The sequence below is a fragment of the Hipposideros armiger genome, unplaced genomic scaffold, assembly GCF_001890085.2.
Source record: "Hipposideros armiger isolate ML-2016 unplaced genomic scaffold, ASM189008v1 scaffold_13, whole genome shotgun sequence".
Taxonomy (NCBI): Eukaryota; Metazoa; Chordata; class Mammalia; order Chiroptera; family Hipposideridae; genus Hipposideros; species Hipposideros armiger.
In genome coordinates this window covers 1297109-1315719 of record NW_017731363.1, presented here as the reverse complement: position 1 = coordinate 1315719, position 18611 = coordinate 1297109, and the positions used below count along the sequence as shown (strand labels likewise).

The following is an 18611-nucleotide window of genomic DNA, read 5'->3' as shown; positions in this document are numbered from 1 at the left end:
TAACTGAAAAGACATATTTGACTATCCAACTCTAGCTGACAACTCAAATTTTTACCTCCATCCCTGACCTCTCTGCCAAACTGCAGATTTGTTCTTCTGACTGCCTTCTCAACACCCTTACTTGGATTTCTAACCAGTATCACAAACGTCCCTCCAAACTGTTTTACCTGCAACCTTCTCCATCTAAAATGATGTCAACTTTGTCTTTCCAGTTGTTCAACTCATTCTTTCACAGCCCATGTCCAATTCACTAGTAAATCCTGTTGGCTTTACTGCCAAAATGTATTAAAAATCCAGCCACCTCTCCCAAATTCGACTGCTATTACTAAGCCGCCATCATACCTCACCTGGGTTATTGAAATAGCTTCTTTACTGGTCTCTCTGCCTATATAGTCTTGCCCCTATGTAGTCTGTTGGCCAGAATGATTCTTTTCAAAGATAAGTGAGATCGTGTCACTCCCCTGTTCCAACTCTACCATGGATTCCCATTTTCCTTAGGATAAATGCTCAAGTTTTGCTTCTAAGTCTCTAGATGTAAATTTATGCGAGTGGCTCTAGTGTTGCCTGCTATTTTGTTCAGTTTGGGTGTAAAAACAAATTAGGGTTACATGGCAAACACCGTACTATCGTAAATTCAGACCAGTAATAATCAGTACAACCTCCAGTTTGTCCTCACAGATTTAAACTCTGTTGAAAATAGTTGCCAATTTGGTTAATGAAGATTATCTTTGCTCTATCTGTAGGAAAAAGCAACTGCTATGCAACCAGAAATGTAAACAGGAAAAGAGCTTTAGCTTTTCCTTTGGGCTAAAATCAGCTTGTTATTTACTTTCCGTAAAGTACTTATAAGTTTACTTTGTATAATAAATATGTGGTCAAAACCAGTTGTCCAATGCATTCTTAATTCTTGCATGTAAGATTTAAATTATCTATGCATTATATCCCTGATATCCTTATTTCTGTCAGAAGCATGACTCTCAATTTTAAGATAAGAAATTGCACAAAACATCCTTTTTCCCTCTGAAGTTTATTGACGTTATCCTCTCAACTTGGGAACTAGAGGAAGTTTTAGCTACAGCTATGTGGCAACCTCACCATTTATGGCAATTGGGAGTATGTAAAAAGTTGAGCAATAAGGGAAATATGGATCGCAAAGTCTACGCACTTTGCTCCAGGTGCAGTGGAGTCCCACCCTTGGGTCTGAGCCTATGAAGAGGGACCTTGTGATTGAGCTCCATGGTTATCTAGTTTCCCTTTAGGTTTCAGCAGGTAGCAGATCAGAAACAGGGAGGGGATTTGTGGTGGGCAGGGCTACTTGGAGCAGATTCCTCAAGAATGACAGCGAATTCCAGAGCCTGCATAGACAGCAGAGTTAACAGCAATAAAGCTGTTTGAAGCCATTTAATGTAAAGCCTTGAAGACATTGTCATGTTATAGCCTTGTCAGTAAAGAATGTTCAAGATGATGACACTGAGTCATTGTAAAAAAAAAAAAGAAAGAAAAGACAAGTTCAGGCAACACCCTGGTTAGGATGGAATATATTTTAGAAAATATTCTTCCTTAAATGGATTAAAAATGCAAAACTGGTATAATCCATGCAGTACATTTTAGTTTTGCTTATGTGACCCTGCTTTTTCTTGGAATACAGCAAGTTTGCTACAGAACCTCTATGGACAATTCTCTCATTTCTCTCACTTCCCAAAGTTCCCTAATTATTACACAGGTCCTCTCATTTTGAGTGGCTTTTATTCCTAGGTTCCCAGCATTCCTCTCTGTGTTCTCATGTATTAATTCATGTAATACTTAGAACATCCCTATGAGATCGGTATAATATTGTCGTCAGCTTTGAAATAAGGAAATGAGGTGTGGGGGGACTATTACCTGCCTAAAGTCACATGGCTAATAAGTAGCCGAGTAAATGTTTTGCTACCGAAGTCATCTTCTCAATGGCGGTCCCATGAAGGAGGAGGGCTGTTTGTCCGCAATCTTCCTGTCCATGCCTGAACTGTGCTGCAAATGACACTATTTTAAACCCATTTACTCTCTTATTTCTTTTCCTCTGGATACTCTCCTGGGCCTCTCTAAAAGTGTGGTCCTCAGAAATGAGCGTGATGCTCTCAATTATTTTGTATCTAATACTTCTATTAACAAAATCTAAGAGAGTCTAAGAGGGACTTACCTTTTGTTGGGCAGTCAAGATTAAGCTCCTATTCAGCCCGCTTGACTGGGCGCTGTAGCAGCTCCCTGGCTGGACTCCCTTCATCAGTGTCTGCTTGCTAATCGACAGTGAGAGCGATCCGGTTAAAACCTTTGCCAGGTCACTTCGCTCGAAGCCCTCCAATGCCTTCCCACATTACTCCGGGTAAAAGCCCAAGTCCTACAATTGTCTGCAAGGCCCTCCTGGTGTGGCCCTCAGCTTCCTCTGGATCTTCGTCCCCTGTCACTTCCCCTGTGCACTGACTGGACTCTGAGTTTCACTGTTCCCTCAGGGCTTTGCTCAAATGCCACCCTCGCATCCCCATGCCAGCATTCACCATCGTCCTTTCCTGCTTAAGTGCAGTCATAGCATTTATCATCAGCTATGTGTTTCTTCCCTCTACCCCACTTCATAGAATTTGATATCTACCAGAAGTTGTCCTGTCTTATTAGTGTATATCCAATATCTAGAATAGTGCCTGGCATGTAGTAGGTAGACAATTAGTGATTGTTGAATGAAGATTCTTGTTGTTTAGGACATGAACTTGTTGACCAGAGGACCGCTTAATACTATAGAGTGTGGTTGTCTCTGGGATGTTTAGATCTATCTAGCCATAGAGCTTCACATTTTGTTAAATCCCTTGTTGAAATAGAAGACACACTGTGTCTTTGTTTGTTTACTATTCTTTTATCAGAAAGGAAATGAAGCAGGCAACATCTGACTTGTTCCTACTGAATCCCTAGATATATATTTAGGGATATATATATATATATATTATACAGATATATAATGTATTATTATATATATTATGTACATATACATGTATAGACATATATACATATAATTTTCCAGGAGCAAACCACATTCTACAAATTATATTTTGTAGTTTTGTGAGGTGTCAAGGTCATGGACTCTTCCCTCTACTCCTAATGAAATTTCCCCTCCAGCTCTTTTGGAAAGCAGAGCAGCTTTCCCATACTTCCAGTCTCCTAATGTTTTCTGGCTCCACTCTTTTTCAAACACCATCTCTGCCGTTAGGCCAGTTGCTTCTATGGGTCCCATCCCCTCGGTCTTTAGTGGACTCTTTCAGTTCTTAGGGTGGGCTTGGAGAGAATGCTTCTGGGGAGCTATCAGAACAGTGGCATGTCCTCAGTGGATACTGAGTGAATACAGTCACTGCTTGCAGTTGGCTATCATTGAGCTGGTTTTCCTACTGAATTATTGTGAATAGTTCTCCCATTTCCCTTGCTTCTCAAAATCTCTTGCCTTCCAGAATTTTCCTGCCTCACGGTGATCTCAGGCTCCGTGTCCATCTATTTTTAGCTTTCAGGTTTTATATCCTGCTTTCTCCATTTCAATTTGATCACGTTAATCTTATTTTCTGCCTCAGCGACTTAAAGTTGGACTACTCCCATTTTATTCTAAACCCAAGAGCTTCATTCAGGAAGTGACCTCAGTAGCGTTTCGTTTTAGCTGTTATTAAAGTAATATTCCAGCTCTTGGTTCCGAGCCTCACGCGCTGTTCTGCCTCCCCTTCACTGCTTTTCCTCCTCATGCTTGTGAGGAGTAGAGCTCAGCTTCCCCAAATGTGAGAGGAGCCTTAATGAAACGTCACTGATTCCCTCCCACCCCCCACCAATCTCGCTTTCTGTTAACATTCGTTATCATCATTACTTTAATTTGTCAATTACTTTATCACTTAGAAGGATTGTGTGCTTCAAGTCACATCGAAGTCAGTAAGAATCTACCTCTTTTTGATGTGGCGGGACCTGAAGGCACTGACCCTCAGCTGCTCTTAGACCATGGCCTACAGTGTAAAGGCCTGTACTCCGGAACCAGGCTGCATGCAGTCGTGTCCAGGCTCTACCACGTACTAGGTGATGGGAGTTTGGCAATTGATTTAAGTTATCTGAGCCTCGGTTTCATTATCTGTATATTGGCGATAAAAACTGTGTACCCTATTATCATGGAAAGCTCTTTGAGCAGTTGCTTATAATTATTTTTCCCCATTCTACAATAATATGTACAACTTTGGAATAAGGAGAAATAGTGGAAACTTTTTTTTAAAAGCTTGGTGACTGCCATTTCACCTGGACTTGGAAAACTTGTTTTTCTGGGTGAAGAAATGGTTCCCTGTATGAGGGTTTCATAATCAACCAGTCACCCAGGCTGATGAGCCTTGCCATTTAAGGTGCCTCCTCTCTTTTATCTATGACACCCATACCTACACCACTGGGAATAAGGATACTGATCCAGCTCCTGATAACCACCGAAGTCTGTGAAACATGAGAGCCATAGCCATGGTCTCATGGCTGAGGATGACCAGAACCTGACATGGACACTCCTTGAATTTCATACCATGCAGAGGCATTCTTATTTCCTTGTGACCTTGACTGAGGTTTAACAGGTAAGTGAAAGGGAAGGAGGCACACAATGGAGTCAGCCAAAGAACCAGTGTTTATTTCACATGGTCAGCTAAGAAATAGAAAATGAGTCTTTTTAAGGTTCCCCAAGCCAGATCCAGAGAGTTAACTTGTGGACTGGAGGGTATCTTTTTTGTCTTTAAAACTGACCATGAAAATTAAAATTTATTGGAAAAAATGAATTTCATCAAGACAAGGGAAAAGTCATTTATTTAGGAAGGGAAAATATTACCCAAGTAGAGAATTCCTGTAAATATGAACTTGAAATAAAAAGAGAGAAAACTATTAATGGAATTGTCTGAAAAACATATTAGTACCAAAATTACTCCCAAGATCGCTAATTCTTGGCTTTTTTGGTCACTGTAAAATTATAACACCTTCCGTGTATCTTTAACAGCTTTTTAGGAACTTATTAACCAAATGTACAAGTTTTGATTTGGCCATAAAAGCTAGGAGAACTATGATTCTCTGGGATTAATGAATAACATTTGTTTATTTGATTTACTTTAAAAATCATTCTGAAATATGCTTACATATCTGTCCTTTCCAGGATGAACTTTATATTGGTTCAGCAGATTGTTTACTGTTTCTTCTTCCTTTTTTTTTTCTGTCTTCCCTGCTCAGTGCCCAACCCAAGTTCAAAGGCTGATGAGAGAGCAAATCTCATGAGGAGGTTTTACTCTAGGGAAAGTTGTTCAGTGAATGGGGTTTTGGCGCTCAGGGAAAGATGTCAGGCTCTTCCTGGCTCCTTCTCAGCCTTGTTGCTGTAGCTGCTGCTCAATCCAACTCTGAGGACTTGGCCAAGGAATTTTTGGACAAGTTTAACACTGAAGCTGAAGACCTGTCTCATCTAAGTTCACTTGCTTCTTGGGACTATAACACCAATATTACCGACGAGAATGTCCAAAAGATGGTGAGTGCTCCAGGCTGCAGAGGGGTACTTGTTGCTTCTTAAAGGTTAGATTGCTGCCCATACAACTGAAAAGGGAAATCAAAGAAATGCTCTGAGCTGGGAGGTTGGATATTTGCCTCAGTATTTCTGATTCTGGAGTCCCAGATGACTAAATTGAATTGACCCTGGGCTTCCTTTGGAAAATTGTTACAGAATAACTTACTGGTCTCTGTCCAGATTCTTGGAAACCAGTGAACATGCTCCATAAAGTTGCCACAATAATTCTCATCATAGTGGGGGGTTTCAAAGCATTTCATGGAAATGCCAGAAGTGATTGAATTAATAATTTCCCCCAAGTCCACAATGTCAACCAGGAATATCTAAAGACTCTCTAAAACAATATATTAACCGAAAAACGCAACTGGAGGCTTAGTGAAAGAGCTAGCTAGTAATTATCTAACCATTGGTCGGGTGAGGCTAGACTTGGGAATTTCTTCCTGCACTGTCAGAGCTCTGAGGGACCTCCTGAGGTCACAGAATCCATTCAGAGCCCTCCAAGAAAAAACCACAATTAAACCGCTTCTGAGAAGTCTCCGAATGCTCTGGGAAAGCAAGACACTTTGTTTGACGAGTGCAAGGGTTTAGGGGTTCTTTTCTTGCAGATCCCAAAGCGGTATCCTTACACATTTAGTGCTGGAAATTGAGCAGCATTATTTAAGAAAAGATTTTGGTAGCAGTTGTAGAGCAATGTGTTCCTTCAAAAATGTAGCTCAGAAGCTTATCTTTTCAAATGATTAGTAGCTTGCATGTTTAAATTAAATGACTGCCATCTGCTCACAGATCAAATCTGGACCTACTGTCTCACATGAAATCCCCCAAGAGAGTTTTTCCCCCCTCTTTTTCTAAAGCTCAAAGAAATCCAGGCGATGTTGACAGCCCAGCATTGTCATAGATCATTTTTTTCCTGTCTCATATTTTGTGCTCTTACCTCTTTTCATCTCTTCATGGTTGCGTTTTTCTCACTTGTTATTTGAACTCTGTTGGAAGTGCCTGTAGTGTTTTGTGAGTTTGTTTTTATGCTCAGCTGGATGGTCCTGGATGGGGTGGTGAAGGGATACCACCAGCACCATGCCTGGCAGCTCAGGACCCAGACTGCCAAAGTCCAAATCCTGGCTCCATCACTTTCTAGCTGGGTGAACGTGAGCTAGTTAATTCACCTCTTTGCACCTTAGCTTTTTTTGTCTGTGAAAACTACCATAACATTCATATCTGCCTCATAGGGTCGCCGTGACGACTGAATTGGGCTTGATGCTGTGAACATGGGCGAGCAATAAGATATCATTGTTATTAGTGGGAGAGGGAGTTATAATTGCAGAAGAGACTTATAACAGTTCTGTTGAGTGCCCAGATGCTGCGAAAGCCTATTAGGGAAAGAGATGTAGTGATGTTTACTGAAACCATCTCTGGGGCATTAAGTGCTATCACTTCTAAATTACACCAGTTGATTAGAAACAAAAGCCAGAAATGAAAGGGCATACATTAAAGTGGCCAAGCTGCAGAAAGCTGGGGCCTTTTAAAGGAAAGTGAAAATATCTGAATGCAAGAAGCGAACACGGGGCCCAATAGCTCCTTCCGCAAGCAATGGTGAAGGGTGCATTAGTGAACTTAGGTGCACTGGCGTGGGCTTACCTGGGGGAGGGAAATGGCCCTTCCTTGTGTTCTCTTATCGTTGTATCGATATCCCCCTAATGAAACAGGCACTGTGGCAGGTGCTATGAGAGGTGCCAAGATGAGCAGGATGCTGAGATAGGGTATGCTGCTGGTGGCCATACTTCAAGGAAGAATTGTAGAAATGGAGGATGTGTCCCAAAAGAGAGCAACTGGAATGGCTTACGGGGCTCAGAGAGAGCTGGAGGGAAAGCAGAATTAGTTGTACAAAGCCTGGCTCAAAAAGAAAAAAACAAATTCGTCTGAGATGGAACAAGAAAGGATAGCATGTTCACAACTGTATTGGTCAAATCTCTTCATACTAAAAAGGTGGTGCCTTTGAAAGATCAAGAGAGATAAATTTACAACAAATAGAAGGAGGTGCTATTTACATTACAGGTGACAAAACTGGTAAGGCTTGTAAAACTAGGCCATTTTTTTCCCTTTTTTTCCTCCACCTCCTTCCCCTTTGGCAACCATCAGCTTGTTCTCTGTATCTATGGGTCTGTTTCTGTTTTGTTTGTTCATGTATCTTGTTTTGTTTAGATTCTACATATAATTAAAATCAGGTAGTATTTGTCTTTCTCTGTCTGACTGATTTCACTTAGCATCATATCCTCTAGGTCCATCCATATTGTTACAAATGGCAAGATTTCATTCTTTTTTTTTTATTGCTGAGTAATAGAAAAACTAGGCTGTTCTTTTAAAAAGTCAGACATTAAAAACTATAAATAAGATCTTGAAGTATTTAAGCAAATGTAAGAACTGTAGATCCACTGTGGGTAAGGCAGTATGGTCAAGTGCACTGATGGACCCAGTCCTTTACCCTTCTCTATATCAATGCCCAAGGCTATGTCACTTTGCAGTGCCATCCCACTCGCTGGAAGGGATGTGACTGGGTCCTTCACCATGTGACTTACTTTTGACCAATGGGATGTTAGCAGAAACGATGCAAGCAGAGGCTTGGAATGCATGTGAACAATGTTGTTTGTCCTTCGCACCATTGCCTTTGCCATGAGAACACGCTTGGGTAGCCAGCTAAGGAATAAGGAAAGGAATAGTTGTCCCAGCAGAAGCCAGCCCCCCAAAGTTGTAAGCCAGCCTAGTCAAGATCAGCAGAGCTTCCTGGCAACCTCCAGTGAGTCCAGGCACATAAACAATAAACACATATGCCACTGAGGTTTTGGGGTTGTTTGTTATATAGTATAAGTGCAGCAATAGATATAGGACTAATTGGGCTTGTCAGCCTATCCTATGGATCTGACCTAGCATGGCGAGTTTTCGATCAAGTTGTGACACTATACCTTCAATTAATAGAAGGCATCAAAACTTGATAAATGTAGGATCCCAAAAGCTCCCTACTTAGGAGAGGTCCATTTGATAGAGACAAGGAAAAAAACTTGGTTCAAAACAGGTTCCCAAAGAGTTAAGAAATTCAGTGAAAATGAATTACCAAACACTTGTCATGTGCTATATAACAAATTGCCCCCCTACTTTATAGCAAATACAGTTCTCATGTTTGAGAGTGAATATTCACAATGAAACTGTAATTCCCTTCTCAGTAAAACGATATTACTTTCTTTTTTCATTGCCCCTTCTTCGTAAGTTTATGGTTGGCTTGATTTTTTAAATAGGGTCCTTTGTAAATCAAAAGGATTTCGTTTTTTTTTGCAAAGTCGGAAGCTCTCTAGCAACATAGGAGGTACCTGGCCAGTTCTATTTCTGGAAGAGAGCAAAAGGATCCCATTGTGACAGAGGCATCCTGGTTCATTGTCCCAGTATTTGGCAGTAACTACTACAGCTGCTTCAAACAACCGTCCGTGCCGCTGAAGTGGGTGTTGAAGAATGCCCTCGGAGCCCCAGAGGTCTCCAAGAACAGTTCATAAATATTTCTTGGGGAGGTGTCAGAAGCTGTGAAGAGCCTCCTTTTATAGCTCATGCATGTCAGACAGAAGACTAGAATGTGTCAAATACACTCTATAGTCAATGGTTAAAGAGCATTAGCTTTGGCGGTAAATACATTTGGGTTGGCACTCTGGCTCTTCCAACTACTAGCTGTGTGACCTAGGGAAAATTACTTACCCACTCTGTGCCTTATTTCCCTAGTTGGTGAAGCAGAGAGAATCACAACTACCTCACAATATTGTTTGTGAAGATTAATTGAGAAGTAGTTCCTGAGGGGTTGTGTGAGCTCAATAAAAAGATAAATCATTTTCATTTGCACTGCCACTATTCTAATCATCTCTTGTCTGATCCGTTGTTGTCACTTCCATGCGCCACTTCCATCATGTCACATGCCTGCCTGGAACCCTAAGTGACTCTCTAGCATTCACAGGACGAAAGTAAAATTCCTTGGCCTGGAAAGTGCAGTCATGTCTGGAATCTGTACTAGTTATCTATTGTGTAAAAAATTACCACAAGCTTAGCAGCTTAAAGCAACACACATTTATTAACTCACAACTTCTGTGGGTCAGGAATCCAGGCAAAGCTTAGCTGATTTCTCTACTTCAGGGTCTCATAGGTTGCAGTGAAGGTCCTGGCTAGAGCTGTGGTCTCAGCTGAGCCTTGACAAGGGCTGAACCCACTGCCAAGCTAATGTGGTTACTGGTAGCATCCAGATCCTTGTGTGCCGGTGGACTGAGGTCCATATTAGTTTCTTGCGGGATGTCAGCCAGAGGCTATCCTCAATTCCTTGCCATGTGTCCCTTTCCACAGGGTAGGACACAGCATGGCTTCTTGCTGCATCAAAGTCAGCAAGGGAGACAGTCTCCCAGCAAGATAAAAATTACAGTCTTATATAACATAAACATGTCCATCCTGTCACCTTTGGTGTATTTTACTGGTTAGAAGTGAATCATGGGTCTTGCTCATGCTCAAGGGGATATCACACAAATGTGTACCACCAAGAAGCAGGGATTGTGGGTGCCATCTTAGATTCTGTCCACCACAGGATCCAGGATCCAGATGCTGGCAGTTGCTTGCCAGATCCTCTGTTTGTTTCTGTCAGCCCCTTAATGCGTACACGAAAAGTGGAGATAGAATGATTTTCTATCTCATGGGGTTGTTAGGAAGATCAAATGAGGTAAATTATTTTGCAAAGTACTCTACATGTCCAACTTCTACTTACTTTAAGGTCTGTCCTAAGCCCCACCTTCTCCATGAAGTCTTGGGCTAAATCGAGTTGCTTGCATGAGTCTCTCTTTTCCTATAACAGAAACTGCTTGGCTCATGGTTTATACATTATTATGTGCTGTTATGCATCAAACATTCACGATGCACATCTTATCTGATAAAACAGTAAGAAACTTAAGGACAAGGGCCATTTTCCTAAAAATAATAAAATAGCTACCTTTTTAATACGTAGGATGTATCAGACACTCTAATAGGCATTTTCTTATTTGTTACTTCTTCTCATCCTTCCAACAACCTTTTGAGGTAAGTCCTATTTTACAGATAGGGTAACTGCAGCTCAGAGAGGTGAAGTAATTTGCCCAAAGTCACACAACTAGTCAGAGGTATCTGACTCCAGGAATGGAGCCCTGACTTGCCTCATATGCTACCTCTTTTATATGGCCTAGAGATGTACAGTGTACAAAGCAGTTGCTCACTTTAGTCTCTGATAAATGGAAATGAGTTTGTGCATTGACAGAGACTGTGCTAGAGAAGTCTGGAGGAGTCCGTTTGCCTACTGATGTTCAAGGTGGTGGTCAAGTGAGTCTTGCCATCATCTGCTTGTTGGTTTCTTTCTTTTTTTTTTTTAAAGACTTTATTGGGAAATTGGGGGAGGGAAACAGTGTTGGTGAATTGGGGAAGGGGAACAGCCAAGTTATTGTCCTTCAGTCTTAGTTGTGGAGGGCGCAGCTAGCTCAGCTCCAAATCCAGTCGTGCCGCTGTATTCAATTAGTTGCGGGTGGGCGTAGCCACCATCCCATGCGGGAGTTGAACCAGCAGCCTCATTGTTAAGAGCGCACAGTCTATCCACTGAGCCATCCGGGTGGCAGCTCAGCTCAAGGTGCCAAATTCAGTCTTTATTTTATTTTATTATTATTATTTTTTAGCTGAGCCATCCTGCCACCTGTTGGAAGCTCAGTGGCAGCTCAGCTTGGGCCGGGCCTTGAACCGTTGTTGCTCAGAGTTCACACTCTTGACTGAGCTCTTAACCAACTGAGCCACTGGGCCAACCCCTCGAGTTCAGTCTTTAGTTGCAGGTGGGCGTAGCCCACCATCCCATGCAGGAGTCGAACTGGCAACCTTGTTGTTAGGATCATGTGCTCTCACCAGCTGAGCCATCCTGCCACCTGCTGACAGCTAAGCAGCAACTCAGCTCAGGCGCAGCTTAGGCAAAGCTCACTGGCCCGTGTGGGAATCCAACCGGGCCACCCTGTTGCTCAGAGCTCGCACTCTTGAGCAAGCTCTTAACCAACTGAGCCACTTGGCCGGCTCCCTTGTTGTTTTCTTTAGATGGTAAAAAATCAGCATGGCTGCCAAATGGCCATATTCTAGGCAACCTTCTTTGGGGAACATAAATTTAAGATCAGAATCTCTGCTAAGTCATGGACCCATGGAGCTTATTGCAAACTGGTGCTCATTTTTCACGGTTCGCATCACCAGGAGGGGCTGTATTCCCACTAAGTCCACTCTGAGCTCTACTAGGCTCTTCCTTTAGAGCATTCTTCCTCGAATCCTGATCAACGCACTGATGGCACACTGCTAAGGCCATACATTCCAGGACCCCACAATGTGAATCATCTGTGAGAATTCACTTCCAGTTCTGAGAACAGGGCCCTTGGGAAAACTAGGCACTGGGCCAGAAAGAGAGAGTGACCAAGAGTGGCCTGGTCACTCTTAACCTAAGCCTTGACCTTCAACCAAGTAGAGAACTAAACCACTCAGGAAATACTAGATGTTCCACCAGATGTTCTTTGGATCATATCTTCGGTTCTATCTGTTCAAGCAGTGTCGTTCTGACTTCAACTTTATTATTATTTTTTGTCATTTCAGAATGAGGCTGGGGCCAAATGGTCTGCCTTTTATGAAGAACAGTGCAAGCGTGCCAAAGACTATCGGCTAGAAGACATTCAGAATGCCACAATCAAGCGTCAATTGCAGATCCTTCAGCAAAGCGCGTCACCAGTGCTCTCAGAAGAGAAGAGCAAACGAGTATGTGAACATTCTAGCCCTGATCCCAAGAGTTGGAATATTTGGGGAATATCAAACATTAATATCACCCATGGCTGCTTCCTTTATCTGCAGAGTATAATGCTGACATTAAAAATAGAGCTCTGTGCCTAGGTAGGGGGCCACATCATTTATCATCCAAACTGGGAGCCCTTTGAGAGTGAAAGAAGACACTGGTTATAGTTATGTAGGAGACAGAGTTAAACTGGGGTTGTCTGGGCACGGTAGTGTATGTGGACGCCCTAGAAAGAGGTCATCTTCCTGAGGTCCCGGCAGCCTGAAGAATGCACTTAGTCTATGTCTGTGATTCTCCACTGGGGGGTGATTTTGCCTCCCAGGGACGTGTGACAATGTCTGGAGACATTTTTGGTGGTCACAACGTGAGAGGAGTGCTGTTGGCATCGAGTGGGTAAGGATGCTGGTAAACATTCTACAATGCTCGAGACAGCCCCCAACAACAAGGAGTTATCTGGTCCCAAATGCCCGTAGTGCTAAGCTTGAAAAGCCTCGTATTGTAGTCTAATCCTCCTCCCCGCCCCCTTTCATTGTTGACTCTCCTCTGAAACCTCTTTAACAAGTAGCTGACAACCTCCAGGCATGGGTCCATTCCAAATACGGGCCCTCTAATTGATGGAAAGACACTCCCTCCATTGAGCCGTAAGTGCTTTCCCTCAGCTTTGTTCTGCCTTCTAAAGCCAGATTGCTCTTTCCTGTAACAGTCTTTAAATAAATGAAGGCAGCTATTTTTTTTTCTGTTTACTAGTTGAGTCTTTTCTTGTCCAAGCTAAGCATTCTTCACTCTGTCAATCTTCCCCTATGCATTGGTTTTGAGTCCCCTAACCATGCTTTGGTGCGGGCTTCATTTTGTCCACATCCTGGAACCGAGCACAGCACTCTGCGTTGGTTCTGGTCTGCATGGAGGTGAGCATTCTGCACCCCGGGTTCTGCATTACTCAGCCAGTCTATGGCTATATTAGGTTTTGTTTTGATTTTTGGCAAATGCCATGGTTGGCTCCCATCAGCATCACTGTTAATGAAGTCTCCAAATCTCTTCCCCCAACGTTCCTCTAAAGTGATACCTTTTAAAAGTCTATTCTTAGGTAGCTGGTTTGTCCAAATTCAAGAAAGCCTATATTCACTCCTGTTAAAATAACGTCTCTCATCCCATCCGTCTAGCCTAGCAGTCAACAAACTGTTCTCTGTAAAGGGAAAGATAGGGAATAGTTTAGGTTTTGTGGGCTGTATTGTCCGTCACAATGAGCCAATTCTGCTGTTGCAGTGGGAAGTAAGCCACAGCTAACACATAAACAAATGGGCGTGGCTGTGTTCCAATAAAACTTTACAAAAACAGGCCGCACACAGGATTTGCTCTGCGGATCATAGTTTACAGACCCTTGAGCTAACCTATTGAAATATTTTTTATCTAAAATATTTGGCTGTTTAACATCAAAGCCTTCTCTCTTAGTTGCTTGTCCTCTGGACCTCTGTGTTCTAATCTGCATCTGTAAAAAGAAAAAATGCACGATAAGAACAGATGACACCATATGGCGCACATCTTCCTACAAGCTGATATTTATTATGCTGCATTCTTTGGATATAATTATCCAACTAGTTATAAATCCACTTTATCTTATCCATTCCATGCTTCCCGATCTTTTCCATGAAGACACCATGAGAAACCTTGCCCATTGGTCTTTTAGAGTCTAGACAGCTGATTTAGCCTCGGTGGAGCCTGGGAATTATTTTTTTTTAATGATCCCAGGTAATTCTATTGTGCAGCCAGAACTGAAAACCACCAAAATTCACATGAGAGCTTGAAGTGTTTGGGAAGAGGGGAGACTCAGGGAGGCATGAATTCAATGGAGTGGAAGGAGGAGATTGAATGAGCAGGGAGAGAGAGAGACCGCGAGGCGTTTTGTGCTGTGGTAAGGAATTTGGGTTGATTCCTTTGGACTGTGGGATCTTCTTGAAGTTTTAAGCATGAGATCTATTTCATAGTTTAGCATAATGATTCTTATAGCAGAGTGAGAGAATAATGGGAGAAGGAAAGAGGAGAAGGGGAAACAGGGCCCTTTATTCAGTGCTTCTTAAATCATCTGTGGGAGAGAACCGGCCTTCCCTGCCTCCCTTCGTTTCTCCTTCTCTCCGTTTATTACCAATCCATCGCAGACCACTTAAGTTCACTGATCATGTGCTTGGATGTCATGGAAATATCAAATGATTTTAAGTTTATAAACATTGATCCCCTTCATTCCTGTACTTATCACAGAATGGAAACAAACCACTCGCTGACTTGCACTGATCTGTGGGCCATACTTGGAGTAACACCGCTTTACTACCTTGAATCCCCTTTACCTACAGGGTAAAGTTGAAAATTTTCAGTATGGCATAGAAGGCCCCTCATGATCTGGCCCCTGCTTTCCTCTCCATTCTCACGTCCTTCACGTTTCTCAACTAGCACCGCTACTCTAGTTTCCGTATGTCATCACTCCCTGAAAATACTGTGTCTTTCCCAACCTCCTTCCACCTTTTAGGCTCTTCCCTTATCTCTGTTCTCTACTCGACCAATTTCTACTTCTCTTCCAAGACACAGCTATAATGTCCCTTCCTCTTTGAAGCCATTCCTGAATCTCCAGGTAATTAATTTATCCACTCCCCCCCCCCAGCCTGCCACATTACTTTTTGGTGACAGTTATAGCACTTATTACTCTGTTATGTAATTACTGATGTCATGGCTGGCTCACTGTCCCATGATAGTGGGGTCCTTGTGGACCAGTGACTTGTTCATATAAGAATTGTCAGAGTGTAGGACATAGTAGATGCTCAATAAGTGTGCACTCAGTGCATGCTGAGTGAAACAGCAAATGCACTTCTCTGTGCCTGCATAGGAGAGAAACATTTTGGGGATTTTGGTAGAGCTGTTTGTTTCAGTCACTCCACATATATTTATTACATGTTTATAAGGCTCGGTGCTAGTTGATAGTGGGGAAATTTAACTGAGCTATTCCTGCCCTACATAAAGGAAGATACTTGGCAAAGAAGATGTGAACTGCTGTATTTTGAGGCATAAAAAATCACATGCCCAAAGGGACATCTTTCTATTAGCATTCTCTTTAGCATATTTTCCATTTTTAACATCGTTTATTATCTTTAATTTGCAGTTGAACACAATTCTGAACACAATGAGCACCATCTACAGCACTGGAAAAGTTTGTAAGCCAAATAATCCAGAGGAATGCTTATTACTTGAACCAGGTAGGCTATTAATTTTGAGCGGTGATTATGAAATTTACTTTTTTATTCCAAGTTTTAAAAATGAGAGTAACGTTAGATAACGACATCGTGCCTTTCAGATGGACAATCCAAAGATGACAAGATTCCAAATTTGTGTGTTTCAGCACGTAGATGAACTTTGAACTTTTAACAGAACTTCATTGTAAAGCCTGTCACATTCATGTAATTTAATTAAGTTGGTGATTAATGAGATGATGTCAGTGGTTTATTTTATCTGAAAAAATATTTTGGAACTATAACGAGGATGAGGACATTAAAGAATCATGAGATTTCATTTCACAGCTTTCTGACCTTGATGTCTTCCAGCCTTACTTTTAATTCTTGAAAGTTCATGTGATTGTTTACAAATAAAAGTTTTACAAATCCATGTTTACTTCCCTTTGGTTGCTTTGCAATAACAGGTTTGGACAACATAATGGCAAGCAGCACAGATTACAATGAAAGGCTCTGGGCCTGGGAAGGCTGGAGGTCTGAGGTCGGCAAGCAGCTGAGGCCATTCTATGAAGAGTATGTGGCCCTGAAAAATGAGATGGCAAGAGGATACCGTAAGTTTGCTGGTCTGTGGAGGTCCTGAGGTTCTCTTTGGGGCCATGGGGCTATTTCTCATTAATTACCAAGGCTGCCCTTTGATATAATGGGTGTACCGAATTTAACTGCCCTCGGCTGAACAATCTGTGTTGCCATCTCAAAGAAGAAACTACTAGGGAATAAGGAAAGATGAATCAACATTCTACAGTTTAAAGAGCTCAGGAGTGAGACTCAGCTACAGGGCCTCAACCAAATCAGTTCTCTGGGAAGTTCTCAGGCTCCCAAGCATTCCTGAGGTCATCTGGGGATGGAGCAGGGATTCTAATTTTCAGAAAGGACGAGAGACACCATCTCTCACCTAACCTCCCATCTAGCCACAGTTCATTCTCGAAGGTCATTTGTGTGTTTACCTCAGGGCGGTGTCACAGAAACAAAAACAAAATCAGATTGATTTAGGCTGGACACCCACTATTTTCATCAGTTGTAATCATAACTTAAATCATGTGGTCATAACAATCTTAACATGGGGAGGAATTTCCATACCTGTTAGCTTATTGTCCTGCCTGAGGAATGAGCTGAAGCCACGGATTATTAGTGATTTTAGGCTTTGGAGATTCGCTGTCTCCTGGGGTTGAGTAAGGAAGATTTTTCTCCATCTGTTGTTTCTAAATATCTTTCCCTACCACTTGAACTCACATTCTCAAGCCATAGGCAAACTGGAGACAGTAGCTCATCACCATATCCTTCTATCCAAATATTTATTTCTCTCCTCATTTTCCTGATCATCCATTGCCACTGTGCATGTCAAAGTAGAAATTATTAAAATATATTGGCAAACCTTATTAGCTAATACCCTAACACAAGCTCGTGTTTCCTGATGATGAGGTATTATATGAAACACAGAGGCGTACTGTCATGCATATGACTTGCAAACAAACACAGGCCCACGGTGGCAATGTCTAAGATGAGTTGGTTTGGGATTGAAAATAGAAGGCCCTGGACAAAATGAGAATTTAAAAACTCAAATCTAATGGCATGTTTTAAAGCTAGAGATGCAAACTGACCTATGGAGAGAGTAGAGACCCAGGGTTAGGAGACTAGGAGTGTGCCTGTGGGCCTCACCAGCTGTATGACTTTGGACAAACGATTTAACCATCTGAGAGTCGGCCGTTATCTGCACAGTGGGGATTAGAGTAATGTCAACCTGGGAGAGTGTTTGCACTTATTAGATGAAACAATGCGTTTCAACTTCTGGTACAGAGTAAGTGCTTCACAGGCATTAGCAAGTGTTATTATTCATTTACATCCCTTTGAGTTGATATTTACGAGGGCAATAAAAATGTGACAGATTTCTCGATTTTTGTAAAAACTTCCCAGCAAAGCTAATCTATGTATACTGTGCTTTATCTCTTTCTTGCCCTTATGTTCTTCGCTTTCTCCTTTTTAAAAACAGAGTATGAGGACTATGGGGATTATTGGAGAAGTGATTATGAAACAGAGGGGACAAGTGGCTTTCAGTACAGCCGTGACCAGCTGATGAGAGATGTGGAACGCATCTTTGAAGAGGTAAGCAAGGAACTGTACACAGTGACAGATGTAGGGCAGCGCATGCGAAGAAGGGATAGGGACCAAAGGCATTCTGGCTTGTTCTTAACACACTGGTCAGCCATTCCCAGGCCTCAGAGATGGAATATTAGAGCTTGAAAAGGTTTTAAAGAATAACATGGCAGCTCCTACAGATGATAAAAAATGCTCTGTTTCCCTCCCCTTTTCAGCCACTAACCAGCAAGATTATAAGAAGGAAAGAGTCTAGGTAGGAATGGTCTTTAGACTGTAAGAAGGAATGGTCTTGGTGGGTAACTTGGAGTCAGCACTGTCTTCCTTTGTTAGCAGTCATGGCCTTTGCTTCCTTCCTCAGGACAATCAATACTCTAGTTTTCTTATCTTTGACTAAGGAAGCCTTTATGGAGAAGGGAGACTCCTGTGAATTGAAGTGTCCCATGGACACTTCTTAGTGTCTCCTTCTTCCATCATTTTCTTTCTTTTTTAAAAAAACTATTTTATTGGGGAACAGGGAAGGGGAACAGACAAGTTGCTGCCCTTTTGTCCTTCAGTCTAGTTGTGGCAAACGTCGTTTCACTGGCCCATATTGGACAGCCACTCATGGCAGCTCTTGGCAGCTCACGCCGGCTGCTGGCCACTCACGGTAGCTCACAGCAGTCCACTGCAGCCCCACTGCAGCCTACGCCATCGACAGTGACTCACGGAAGCCCAGCTCCAGGTCGAGCTGTTGTTAACCATCTTGGCCCTCATGTGGGATCCGAACTGGCAGCCCTGCTGCTCAGAGCTGGTGTCCCAAGCCCTTCCATCATTTTCATCCCCACATCGCCGC

General features: G+C 42.4%; 1 protein-coding gene across 3 annotated transcripts in view; it reads left to right on the top strand.

The window, feature by feature from the left end:
• The first annotated feature begins 4561 nt into the window (after positions 1–4561).
• The window catches only part of ACE2 (angiotensin converting enzyme 2), a 42063-nt gene continuing 28013 nt past the window's right edge, over positions 4562–18611 (top strand). For 2 of the 3 annotated variants that reach the window (XM_019667409.1, XM_019667391.1), the window contains exons 1-6: positions 4562–4604; positions 5245–5533; positions 12221–12379; positions 15559–15652; positions 16093–16236; positions 17673–17785. In XM_019667409.1, the coding sequence (XP_019522954.1) occupies positions 5348–5533; positions 12221–12379; positions 15559–15652; positions 16093–16236; positions 17673–17785 (696 nt within the window). In that variant the 5' untranslated portion in view covers positions 4562–4604; positions 5245–5347. Of the gene's footprint in view, positions 4605–5090; positions 5534–12220; positions 12380–15558; positions 15653–16092; positions 16237–17672; positions 17786–18611 lie in introns of those variants that run through there. The other variant, XM_019667398.1, reaches the window with a different exon arrangement.